The sequence below is a fragment of the Hyperolius riggenbachi genome, chromosome 8 (assembly GCF_040937935.1).
Source record: "Hyperolius riggenbachi isolate aHypRig1 chromosome 8, aHypRig1.pri, whole genome shotgun sequence".
NCBI classification, from domain to species: domain Eukaryota; kingdom Metazoa; phylum Chordata; class Amphibia; order Anura; family Hyperoliidae; genus Hyperolius; species Hyperolius riggenbachi.
Window position 1 is genome coordinate 280,511,012 of NC_090653.1, and position 13,655 is coordinate 280,524,666.

Consider the following 13,655-nt stretch of genomic DNA (forward strand, 5'->3'; position numbering starts at 1 on the left):
ATGCCCCTAACGTAACGCATGGTGGTGTTGAAGTTGGACGTCATATTGAGTTGCGTTATGCAGCCGCTCCAGGTTAGTGATAGGAAGTCAGGATCTTTTTAAGGATTCGGATCATTTGAATCGGATCATTGAAAAGATCCGGATCTTTGAACCGAATCATTTGAATCTTTTACTAGGGAAGCAGACTGGGTGAAATGACTAGCAGGACAGGACTTTCATTGTGATGATCCGGATGATTCGACTCACAAAAAAGATCCGGATCAAATGGACGATTCCTTCATGATCCGGACAACACTACAGTCCCACCACGAGTCACCACAGTGCAGTGAATATTAATTAGCCATGTGGCTGGCTGCAGAGGAGGAGGGGAGACCTCCTCCTCCAACATTACTGAGCATGTGCAAGCAGTCTAACGCTGCTTAGCCCAGTATAACGTACAGCATGCAGCACTTTGTTTAAACGTGCTGCGTTACTATGTAACGCAACGCAGGCACTGTGAACAGCACATTGATTTTACAGTGCTGTGAGTTAGGCTGCCTTACTGGCTGCTGTAACATGAGCCTGTAACGTCCCACTGTGAAACCATCCTGAAAGATGAACATCATGAAAGAACCAGGGACCATCAGAAGCCTCATAGTAACATTATCATGAGAAAACCAGGAGTCCTTGGGGAGAGGTGAAAGAATGGTAGCCGGGGGAGCTCCGTGAAGCTGCCCCCCTTACAATCAAGACAAAGACAACACAAATCAGCACAAATAATAAAATCCATCATGCTTGGTTAGGGCCAGGTTTGTGCTGCAAAAATTAAGATATGTGCTGCTTTAATTTTGTCCAACAAAGAATTGCATATCAAAATGAAATCGTCCACAGCAGCTGTACGGTACTAATCATGAAGTTTAATCAATTGTTGTATTAGAGGGAAGCCTGTTTTATGATTAGTACTGCACAGCTGCTGTGGACGATTTGATTTTGATATGCAATTCTTTGTTTTTGACCCCCTTGTTGCCATTGCTATGGGAGTTTTGATTGTTTTTAATATTTTTCTGGATGTCTTCAATAAAATGATTTTGTAGCTTTATCTGGTCATAGAGTATTTTGATTACAGGGCCCTCTATACAGATGCTCCTTTCTTTGTTCATGGATGGATTTACTTACTGCTCTCATTTGAACCGTAAGGGCTGAGGCCCACTGGAAATCCCGATCGCAGTAGCCTAGCGCTTTGCTTGTAATTTTTGGCATTTGCGATTATTTTCAATTTGTTTTGTTCTGGGTGGTACAACTGATGCCAAATTGCTTTTTGTACAGCGAATAAAAAGGGATTTTTCAGCGATCAAATAGGCCTGCTAAACCCCCTAAAGACCAGGCCATTTTTTACTAAAAGGGCCACTGCAGCTTTAAGGACAAGCTGCAGGGCCGCACAACACAACAAAGCTGTTGGTGGGGTCTGATGGCCCCCCAGTTGTTTATTTTTTTTTATATAAATATTTATAGTGTGTAATTATTTAACTACCTGCGGACCGAGCGAGTATAAATCTACGTCGGGCAGGGGGCGCTGCGGTCCTGACCGGACGTAATCTCTACGTCCCATTGACCGCGCACCCCCGCCCGTCCCCGCCGATCCATCCGCTCTGCCCCCGCCACAATGTGCTGCCCTGCCGCCTCTATGACAGCAGAGCACTGTGAGCCGGGCAGGAGCAGTTTTCATTGGTTCCTGGCCCTGTGATTACTGCAAGCCAATCCCATTGGCTTACATGGAGTGACAGGGTCAGGAGCCAATGAAAGCAGCTCCTGACCGGCGCACAGCGCTCTGCCGTCATAGCGACGGCAGAGAGAGCAGCCTGCGGCGGGAACAGAGTGACGTGACCGGCTGGAGCGACGGTAACTTGCAGCGATTCGTCGGGAAGCGGGGGTTTACTGGACCAGCACCCTCTGGTCCTTAAGGGGGCAGAGGGTGCTGGTCCCGAAACGGTTAAAAAAACACGTTTCTGTTGCCTCCCCCAGCCAGCCTATCACAGCCGATTGCTCTTTTGTACCCCCAGGGGGGTGTGACACGGCTGTCCCCAGTACAGCGCTGCTGCCTATCGCATCGCTGTACATGTAAATAGACGTCGATCACGCCATCTAACAGTCTCCTGATCGGCAATAGCCACTCAGAGACTGAAGGCGAGGCGGAGCTCCGCCCCCAAGGAGATGCGCGCGAACCCTGCGCGCAATCTCCTTCAGTAGCCGGCTCCAGCACCTGATGCCAATTGGCGTTAGGCGGTCCTGGGGCTGCTGCCGCGGCCACGCCCATCGGCAAGGAGCGGTCTTCAGCTAGTTAAAGGACTCTGCTTCAAAGTGGTTACTGCGCTTCTCCAACCAATTATACCTATAACAATTTATAGAATGTACAACTCTAACTCGGGTGCGCATTTCCTATGAGGGGGTATACCCTTAATCAACTATATCGGGTATGCGCTTCTCAGAGCTGAGCAGTTTCCTAGTTACAAATCACATAAGCATCACACATTACACAGTCTCTATTGTACTGTAAATGTCCTTAGCAAGACTTGACAATGTCCCTTTAATCCTAAACCGCTGCTATCCCGCGGCAAACGGAGGGGTTTATACCCCCCAAATCCCCCTGCAAAATCCACGACTTTCTTGGTGGTGGATTTTGCTGCTCATGAAGGCAGAGCTTTCAGCTGCAGCTCTGCCTCCATGCGCGTCAATCTGCCCACCGGATCTCCGCCTCTCCCCCGCCCCTCTCAGTGAAGGAAGATTGAGAGGGGCGGGGAGAGGCAGCGATCAGCGGGGATTGACGTGCGAAGAGGCAGAGCTGCATCTCAAAGCTCTGCCTCCATGAGCAGCAAAATCCACGACCAAGAAAGTCGTGAATTTTGCAGGGGGATTTGGGGGGTATAAACCCCTCGTTTTGCCGCGGGATAGCGGTGGTTTAGCAGCTGTTATGGTGATGGACAGGAATACAAGTTAAAAAATAGAATTTATCTTCGCTTCAGAGTCTCTTTAAAGGGAACCTTAACTGAGATGGATATGGAGGTTTACTTTTAAACAATACCAGTTGCCTGGCAGTCCTGCTGATCTCTTTGGCTGCAGTGGTGGCTGAATCACACACCTGAAACAAGTATGCAGCTAATCCAGTCTGACTTCAGTCAGAGCACCTGATCTGCATGCTTGTTCAGGGGCTGTGGCTGAAAGAATTAGAGACACCGGATGAGCAGGAGAGTCAGGCAACTGGTATTATTTTAAAAGGAAAAATCCATATCCTTCTCAGTTTAGGTCCCTATTTAATTTTTAGTAGCCTATCGCTTTTGGAAATCGCTGCAGATTCCGAAGCGCAGCTGAAACAACAACTGTCGGACCCCAGGCCTTAGTAAGTGAAGTTCTCCAAGATTAGATCACGCACAGCAATACAAACCTTGAGGCTAGGAGCACACTAGGCAGAATCGCCAACTTTGCGGAAAATGCATGCGTTTTGCTCACAATAAAAGTCTATGGGCCGCATAAAAAAATGCATACCTCAGTGTTCTGGGTCACCATGAGCTTGCTGGTTAGTCTGTGCCTCTCGGTGTTACAAGCCCTACTCCATGGAGCCAAATTAATCCATGACATGCACTGATGAGGATCAAACAATCCGAAACAGTCTGTATGCATGTTGGATTATTATGGCTCTGTACAAATTAACAAGCTGACACATCATTGCATTCCAGCGGTTCTGGAGGTGTGTTTAGCTTCTAAGGGTACAATGGTTAATTTGCATATATTCAGCAGTGATGCTCTGGGAGACATCTCAAGCTCACTCCAACCTGAATTATCGCAAATTCTTTCTGTTTTAAGAAAGCAAACTTTTGTTTTTCTTAACATCTTAGTAAGGGGGCTTTTAGGACCATTGTAGCCCCCCTTACACACTCCAATGAGTTCTGGGTCACCATGAGCTTGCTGGTTAGTTTGTGCCTCTCAGTGTTCAACAATGCACATTTTTCAAAATGCACAACTTGCTGCTCAACTTCTTTAAAACGCGTGTAATGTATTTTTCATCCCTCAAAATATCTCTTATTGATTTAGCATCCCTCAAAATATATCATGTATTTCAATGTAGATGCATTTTTACATGTGTTTTTTTATAAAATATTTTACTCCATTGAAAAACAGAAAATATTGAAAAATGCATGTAAAATGCTATTGCAAAATCATACAAAAATGCACAATGCAGAAAACTCATGGTTTTATCTAAAGCTTTTACCCTCACATAAGGACAGGGGGCAATGTGACCATGGGGTGTGTCAATTCTCATAGCCAAGTTCCAATTGGAATGTTTCCCTGGATTCTAGAAAACATCAGAGGGGCTGCTGAGTTCTAGTACTGTACCTAACCAAGCCAAAGTACCGGTACTGAAAAGTTCTAGTACTGTACCTAACTGAGCTAAAGAACCAGTACTGAAACGTTCTAGTACTGTACCTAACCGAGCTAAAGTACCTGTACTGAAACGTTCTAGTACTGTACCTAACCGAGCTAAAGTAACGGTACTGAAACGTTCTAGTACTGTACCTAACCGAGCTAAAGTACAGGTATTGAAAAGTTCTAGTACTGTACCTAACCAAGCTAAAGTACCGGTACTGAAAAGTTCTAGTACTGTACCTAACCGAGCTAAAGTACCAGTACTGAAAAGTTCTAGTACTGTACCTAACCAAGCTAAAGTACGGGTACTGAAAAGTTCTAGTACTGTACCTAACCGAGCTAAAGTACCTGTACTGAAAAGCTCTAGTACTGTACCTAACCGAGCTAAAGTACCAGTACTGAAAAGTTCTAGTACTGTACCTAACCGAGCTAAAGTACGGGTATTGAAAAGTTCTAGTACTGTACCTAACCGAGCTAAAGTACCGGTACTGAAAAGTTTTAGTACTGTACCTAACCGAGCTAAAGTACCAGTACTGAAAAGTTCTAGTACTGTACCTAACCGAGCTAAAGTACCAGTACTGAAAAGTTCTAGTACTGTACCTAACCGAGCTAAAGTACCAGTACTGAAAAGTTCTAGTACTGTACCTAACCGAGCTAAAGTACCAGTACTGAAAAGTTCTAGTACTGTACCTAACCGAGCTAAAGTACCAGTACTGAAAAGTTCTAGTACTGTACCTAACCGAGCTAAAGTACCAGTACTGAAAAGTTCTAGTACTGTACCTAACCAAGCTAAAGTACGGGTACTGAAAAGTTCTAGTACTGTACCTAACCGAGCTAAAGTACCTGTACTGAAAAGCTCTAGTACTGTACCTAACCGAGCTAAAGTACCGGTACTGAAAAGTTCTAGTACTGTACCTAACCGAGCTAAAGTACGGGTATTGAAAAGTTCTAGTACTGTACCTAACCGAGCTAAAGTACCAGTAATAAAAAGTTCTAGTACTGTACCTAACCGAGCTAAAGTACCAGTACTGAAAACTTCTAGCACTGTACCTAACCGAGCTAAAGTACCAGTACTGAAAACTTCTAGTACTGTACCTAACCGAGCTAAAGACTCCCACCAGAAAGCCCCAACTTTTAGGGGTGTAACTAGAGGGTGCGATCTCAGGAGAGCCCAGAGCTATGGAGGCCCCTAACTACTAACCTTCTCTTCCTCCAGTGGCGTAGCTAAGGAGCTGTGGCCCCCACCCCGCCCCAGAGACCATCTAGTACCCACCAACACAGTTGAAAATAAGACAAGGGCGCCTCCGAACCTTACCACTCCGTAGTGAAATCCAAGAACGACTGCTAGATAAACGCCAGTGTTGGGCTGCCACCAGAGGATTTGTTCCCACAGCAGGTCAAATGAATTCTGTGATTCTGTGTAAATCTGTGGCACTGGTAAACTCTTGTCCATATAGTAGATAACAGTTAATGCCCGTGTTCTCTTCCATTACTGCCACGCACTTCAACGCAGTGTAAAATAGAAAAGTACAGAGGGGCACATCAACGGCAATAGCCGCTTCTAAAACGTTTATTGGTTTTAAAAGCTTCAGTAAATAAAAACATCAATTTTACTCCCATCAAAACAGAACCCAACCGAAATAAGTGCCTTCCGTCCATGATGGTACAATGATTGTTCAAAATGATATGCCCGCACTCAACTCGACTAGTTTCGCCCACCGAGAGAGCGAAACCGGATGGCTTGAGAGCAGACAAACCATTTTGAACAATCGTTGTGCCACTGTGATTGGACGGGGTGCGTTTCTGTTGGGTCTTAATTAGTTTAGGACCCTGGATGTAAATAACATGGATTTTATTTACTGATGCATTTAAAATGCAAAGCAACCTGTAAAGAAACCATCATCTTGACTGTAAGACGGACATAAATACAGGGGGGGAGGGAGGAGTTGTGGGGTATGGTGTCAGGCTGGATGATGATGAGCTTGTTTAAGTTCTGCAACCATTTATTAAGCTGAACAAAAGACATAAAAGACTCAAAAAAAACAATTAAATAAAAAAACAGGTGACCTAAAACGGTACCTCATACATCTCACGAGTACCGTACTTGGTAAGAGGAGGAGCTGCTATTCACACAGCGATGACACCTACACTCTGTACTTTGTCAACTAAGAAAATGCTTCCCTTCTGCAGCAAAGTAACTGAACTTCTGCAAATAGTCAAGTGACTTTAACTACAGTATATGCAGCCTCCACTGTCCTTCTGAACTAACTAACGCATTAAAGAGTACCTAACGGAATGAGTCGGCTGAGAACTTCTTGCTGTTTACTTTACCAGCCAGGGCAAATCCATTTGTGCCAAGCATCACCACCTAGACCAACATGAGGCGTCAGAAGGGGTTAAGCGGTTGCCTGATGTTCCCTTTGAATAAGCAAATATTTACAGCAGAAATACTGGAGACAGAAGGCGTAGTAAAGGGAGACAGCTGGCTTATCATGACTGACCTTCATTGGATAATAAAGGCCCTGGTTATAGGCCTTGACTGGATAATAGAGGTCCTGTCAGGCTAATATGGGTTACAGGCCATGACTGGACAGCACTGGCTGTAGTTGGTTGTTATGGATTTACAGCCATTGAGTGGATAATGAAGTCCATGGCAAGTTGCTAGAAGGTCCTCAACGGTACAGGCCCTGACTGGTTGTTATGGGTTACACACCTAGATAATAGAGTTAAGGTAACAGGCCCCAATTAGACTGCACAGGCTCTGACTGGTTGTTATGTGTTACGTAACACTGATTAGTTAAAAAGAGTCCTTGACAGGTTACCATAGGGTTACAAGGCCGTGGCTGGTAGTTATGGAGTAACAGGCCCTGCATGGCCGCTATAATGTTACAGGCTCTGACTGAATGTTAGGATGTAACAGACCCCGGTGGGTTGCAGCATAATTGTACCAGTTACCTAGGTGTAGAACAGATCAGTCTATGTCTATGTGTGGAAGTAGCCTCTGATAACCCTCAGCTGTGATCCGCCATGCTTCCACTGTGTCCATTCAGGTGGGGAGAGGCGTGGACTTGGCCGCCACTTGGAATGCTCTCTGACGACGCCAAGGAGGAGGAGAAATCCAGAGGGGAGGAGTCCAGGCTGTCGCGGTCCCAGTACACTTCGCACAGGGGCAGATCATTCGGCTCACACACACTGTAGCTTACAACACAAAGGCCAACAGGTAAAGCAGAGAGTCCGGCGGCAGCGAGACAAGAGGTGGAGAGAAAAGTAAGACAGAAGTAAAGGGTTAAGAAAACAACAACAAAAAGAGGACCTGCCTCTTCTATATTGTCATTTCATACATCGCAGCTAATAGAGCAGTTGGACTGTGACCTAATCGGGGGTCATCTATACAGCACACTGTAAACATATAAATCTACTAGATCAGAAAACAAATGTTACCATTTATTTGAAAGTGGACCACAAACTTACACTGCATGTAGAACCAATATTTCTAAGTGTCAACATGGGAAGACATTGTGAGGCCACCGTCTATCCTACGTGTTACCAGTGTACCCGAGACATTGTGAGGCCACTGTCTATCCTACGTGTTACCAGTGTACCCGAGACATTGTGAGGCCACTGTCTATCCTACGTGTTACCAGTGTACCCGAGACATTGTGAGGCCACCGTCTATCCTACGTGTTACCAGTGTGCATCAAGACATTGTGAGGCCACCGTCTATCCTACGTGTTACCAGTGTACCCGAGACATTGTGAGGCCACCGTCTATCCTACGTGTTACCAGTGCACACCGAGATATTGGGAGGCCACGTCTATCCTACGTGTTACCAGTGTACACCAAGACATTGTGAGGCCACCGTCTATCCTACATGTTACCAGTGTACCCGAGACGTTGTAAGGCCACTGTCTATCCTACGTGTTACCAGTATACCCGAGACATTGTGAGGCCACCGTCTATCCTACGTGTTACCAGTGTACCCGAGACATTGTGAGGCCACCATCTATCTTCCGTGTTACCAGTGTACACCGAGACATTGTGAGGCCACAGTCTATCCTACGTGTTACCAGTGTACCTGAGACATTGGGAGGCCACCGTCTATCTTACGTGTTACCAGTGTACACCGAGACATTGTGAGGCCACCGTCTATCTTACGTGTTACCAGTGTACACCGAGACATTGTGAGGCCACCGTCTATCCTACGTGTTACCAGTGTACCCGAGACATTGTGAGGCCACCGTCTATCCTACGTGTTACCACTGTACACCAAGACATTGTGAGGCCACAGTCTATCCTACGTGTTACCAGTGTAAACCGAGACATTGTGAGGCCACAGTCTATCCTACGTGTTACCAGTGTACCCGAGACATTGTGAGGCCACAGTCTATCCTACGTATTACCAGTGTACCCAAAACATTGTGAGGCCACCGTCTATCCTACGTGTTACCAGTGTACCTGAGACATTGGGAGGCCACCGTCTATCCTACGTGTTACCAGTGTACCAAAACATTGTGAGGCCACAGTCTCTCCTACGTGTTACCAGTGTACACCAAGACATTGTGAGGCCACAGTCTATCCTACGTGTCACCAGTGTACCCGAGACATTGTGAGGCCACCATCTATCTTCCGTGTTATCAGTATACACCGAGATATTGGGAGGCCACGTCTATCCTACGTGTTACCAGTGTACACCAAGACATTGTGAGGCCACCGTCTATCATACGTGTTACCAGTGTACCCGAGACATTGTGAGGCCACCGTCTATCCTACGTGTTACCAGTGTACCCGAGACATTGTGAGGCCACCATCTATCTTCCGTGTTATCAGTATACACCGAGATATTGGGAGGCCACGTCTATCCTACGTGTTACCAGTGTACACCAAGACATTGTGAGGCCACCGTCTATCCTACACGTTACCAGTGTACACCGAGACATTGTGAGGCCACAGTCTATCCTAAGTGTTACCAGTGTACCCGAGACATTGTGAGGCCACCATCTATCCTACGTGTTACCAGTGTACACCGAGACATTGTGAGGCCACAGTCTATCCTACGTGTTACCAGTGTACACCGAGACATTGTGAGGCCACAGTCTATCCTACGTGTTACCAGTGTACCTGAGACATTGGGAGGCCACCGTCTATCCTACGTATTACCAGTGTACACCGAGACATTGTGAGGCCACCGTCTATCCTACGTATTACCAGTGTACACCGAGACATTATGAGGCCACCATCTATCCTATGTATTACCAGTGTACCCAAAACATTGTGAGGGCACCGTCTATCCTACATATTACCAGTGTACCCACCAAAACATTGTGAGGCCACAGTCTATCCTACGTGTTACCAGTGTACACCAAGACATTGTGAGGCCACAGTCTATCCTACGTGTCACCAGTGTACCCGAGACATTGTGAGGCCACTGTCTATCCTACGTGTTACCAGTGTACACCGAGACATTGTGAGGCCACAGTCTATCCTACGTGTTACCAGTGTACCTGAGACATTGGGAGGCCACCGTCTATCCTACGTATTACCAGTGTACCCAAAACATTGTGAGGGCACCGTCTATCCTACATATTACCAGTGTACCCACCAAAACATTGTGAGGCCACAGTCTATCTTACGTGTTACCAGTGTACCCGAGACATTGTGAGGCCACCATCTATCTTCCGTGTTACCAGTGTACACCGAGACATTGTGAGGCCACAGTCTATCCTACGTGTTACCAGTGTACCCCAGACATTGTGAGGCCACCGTCTATCCCTACGTGTTACCATTGTACACCAAGACATTGTGAGGCCACAGTCTATCCTACGTGTTACCAGTGTACACCGAGACATTGTGAGGCCACCGTCTATCCTACGTGTTACCAGTGTACCCGAGACATTGTGAGGCCACTGTCTATCCTATGTGTTACCAGTGTACCTGAGACATTGTGAGGCCACCGTCTATCCTACGTGTTACCAGTGTACACCGAGAAATTGTGAGGCCACCGTCTATCCTACGTGTCACCAGTGTACCCGAGACATTGTGAGGCTACCGTCTATCCTACGTGTTACCAGTGTACCCCAGACATTGTGAGGCCACCGTCTATCCTACATGTTACCAGTGTACCCGAGACATTGTGAGGCCACCGTCTATCCTACGTGTTACCAGTGTACACCGAGACATTGTGAGGCCACAGTCTATCCTACGTGTTACCAGTGTACCCGAGACATTGTGAGGCCACAGTCTATCCTACGTGTTACCAGTATACCTGAGACATTGTGAGGCCACCGTCTATCCTACGTGTTACCAGTGTACCCGAAACATTGTGAGGCCACAGTCTATCCTACGTGTTACCAGTGTACCCGAAACATTGTGAGGCCACAGTCTATCCTACGTGTTACCAGTGTACCCGAGACATTGTGAGGCCACAGTCTATCCTACGTGTTACCAGTGTACCCGAGACATTGTGAGGCCACAGTCTATCCTACGTGTTACCAGTATACCTGAGACATTGTGAGGCCACCGTCTATCCTACGTGTTACCAGTGTACCCGAAACATTGTTAGGCCACAGTCTATCCTACGTGTTACCAGTGTACCCGAAACATTGTGAGGCCACAGTCTATCCTACGTGTTACCAGTATACCCGAGACATTGTGAGGCCACCGTCTATCCTACGTTTTACCAGTGTACCCGAGACATTGTGAGGCCACCATCTATCTTCCGTGTTACCAGTGTACACCGAGACATTGTGAGGCCACAGTCTATCCTACGTGTTACCAGTGTACCTGAGACATTGGGAGGCCACCGTCTATCTTACGTGTTACCAGTGTACACCGAGACATTGTGAGGCCACCGTCTATCTTACGTGTTACCAGTGTACACCGAGACATTGTGAGGCCACCGTCTATCCTACGTGTTACCAGTGTACAACGAGACATTATGAGGCCACAGTCTATCCTACATGTTACCAGTGTACCCGAGACATTGTGAGGCCACAGTCTATCCTACATGTTACCAGTGTACACCGAGACATTGTGAGGCCACCGTCTATCCTACGTGTTACCAGTGTACAACGAGACATTATGAGGCCACCATCTATCCTATGTGTTACCAGTGTACACCGAAACATTGTGAGGCCACCGTCTATCCTACGTGTTACCAGTGTACCCGAAACATTGTTAGGCCACAGTCTATCCTACGTGTTACCAGTGTACCCGAAACATTGTGAGGCCACAGTCTATCCTACGTGTTACCAGTATACCCGAGACATTGTGAGGCCACCGTCTATCCTACGTGTTACCACTGTACACCAAGACATTGTGAGGCCACAGTCTATCCTACGTGTTACCAGTGTAAACCGAGACATTGTGAGGCCACAGTCTATCCTACGTGTCACCAGTGTACCCGAGACATTGTGAGGCCACCGTCTATCCTACGTGTTACCAGTGTACCCGAGACATTGTGAGGCCACCGTCTATCCTACGTGTTACCAGTGTACCCGAGACATTGTGAGGCCACCATCTATCTTCCGTGTTACCAGTGTACACCGAAACATTGTGAGGCCACAGTCTATCCTACGTGTTACCAGTGTACCCGAGACATTGTGAGGCCACCGTCTATCCTACGTGTTACCAGTGTACCCGAGACATTGTGAGGCCACCGTCTATCCTACATGTTACCAGTGTACCCGAAACATTGTGAGGCCAGTCTATCCTACGTGTTACCAGTGTGCATCAAGACATTGTGAGGCCACCGTCTATCCTACGTGTTACCAGTGTACCCGAGACATTGTGAGGCCACAGTCTATCCTACGTGTTACCAGTGTACCCGAAACATTGTGAGGCCACCGTCTATCCTACGTGTCACCAGTGTACCCGAGACATTGTGAGGCCACCGTCTATCCTACGTGTTACCAGTGTACACCGAGACATTGTGAGGCCACAGTCTATCCTACGTGTTACCAGTGTACCCGAGACATTGTGAGGCCACAGTCTATCCTACGTGTTACCAGTGTACCCGAAACATTGTGAGGCCACCGTCTATCCTACGTGTCACCAGTGTACCCGAGACATTGTGAGGCCACCGTCTATCCTACGTGTTACCAGTGTACCCGAAACATTGTGAGGCCACAGTCTATCCTACGTGTTACCAGTATACCCGAGACATTGTGAGGCCACCGTCTATTCTACGTGTTACCACTGTACACCAAGACATTGTGAGGCCACAGTCTATCCTACGTGTTACCAGTGTAAACCGAGACATTGTGAGGCCACAGTCTATCCTACGTGTCACCAGTGTACCCGAGACATTGTGAGGCCACCGTCTATCCTACGTGTTACCAGTGTACCCGAGACATTGTGAGGCCACCGTCTATCCTACGTGTTACCAGTGTACCCGAGACATTGTGAGGCCACCGTCTATCCTACGTGTTACCAGTGTACCCGAGATATTGTGAGGCCACCATCTATCTTCCGTGTTACCAGTGTGCATCAAGACATTGTGAGGCCACAGTCTATCCTACGTGTTACCAGTGTACCCGAGACATTGTGAGGCCACCATCTATCTTCCGTGTTACCAGTGTGCATCAAGACATTGTGAGGCCACAGTCTATCCTACGTGTTACCAGTGTACACCGAAACATTGTGAGGCCACAGTCTATCCTACGTGTTACCAGTGTACCCGAAACATTGTGAGGCCACAGTCTATCCTACGTGTTACCAGTGTACCCGAAACATTGTGAGGCCACCGTCTATCCTACGTGTTACCAGTGTACCCGAAACATTGTGAGGCCACAGTGTATCCTACGTGTTACCAGTGTACCCGAAACATTGTGAGGCCACAGTCTATCCTACGTGTTACCAGTATACCCGAGACATTGTGAGGCCACCGTCTATCCTACGTGTTACCACTGTACCCGAAACATTGTGAGGCCACCGTCTATCCTACGTGTTACCAGTGTACACCGAGACATTGTGAGGCCACAGTCTATCCTACGTGTCACCAGTGTACCCGAGACATTGTAAGGCCACAGTCTATCCTACGTGTTACCAGTGTACCCGAGACATTGTGAGGCCACCATCTATCTTCCGTGTTACCAGTGTACCCGAGACATTGTGAGGCCACCGTCTATCCTACGTGTTACCAGTGTACCCGAGACATTGTGAGGCCACCGTCTATCCTACGTGTTACCAGTGTACCCGAGACATTGTGAGGCCACCGTCTATCCTACGTGTTACCAGTGTACCCGAGACATTGTGAGGCC

General features: G+C 47.3%; 1 protein-coding gene across 2 annotated transcripts in view; it reads right to left on the minus strand.

The window, feature by feature from the left end:
* Nucleotides 1-5,501: 5,501 nt before the first annotated feature.
* MED22 (mediator complex subunit 22) overlaps nt 5,502-13,655 on the minus strand; it is a 30,131-nt gene continuing 21,977 nt past the window's right edge. The window contains exon 5 of one of the 2 annotated variants that reach the window (XM_068248995.1): nt 5,502-7,590. In XM_068248995.1, coding sequence (XP_068105096.1) covers nt 7,410-7,590 — 181 coding nt within the window. In that variant the 3' untranslated portion in view covers nt 5,502-7,409. Of the gene's footprint in view, nt 7,597-13,655 lie in introns of both variants that reach the window. The other variant, XM_068248994.1, reaches the window with a different exon arrangement.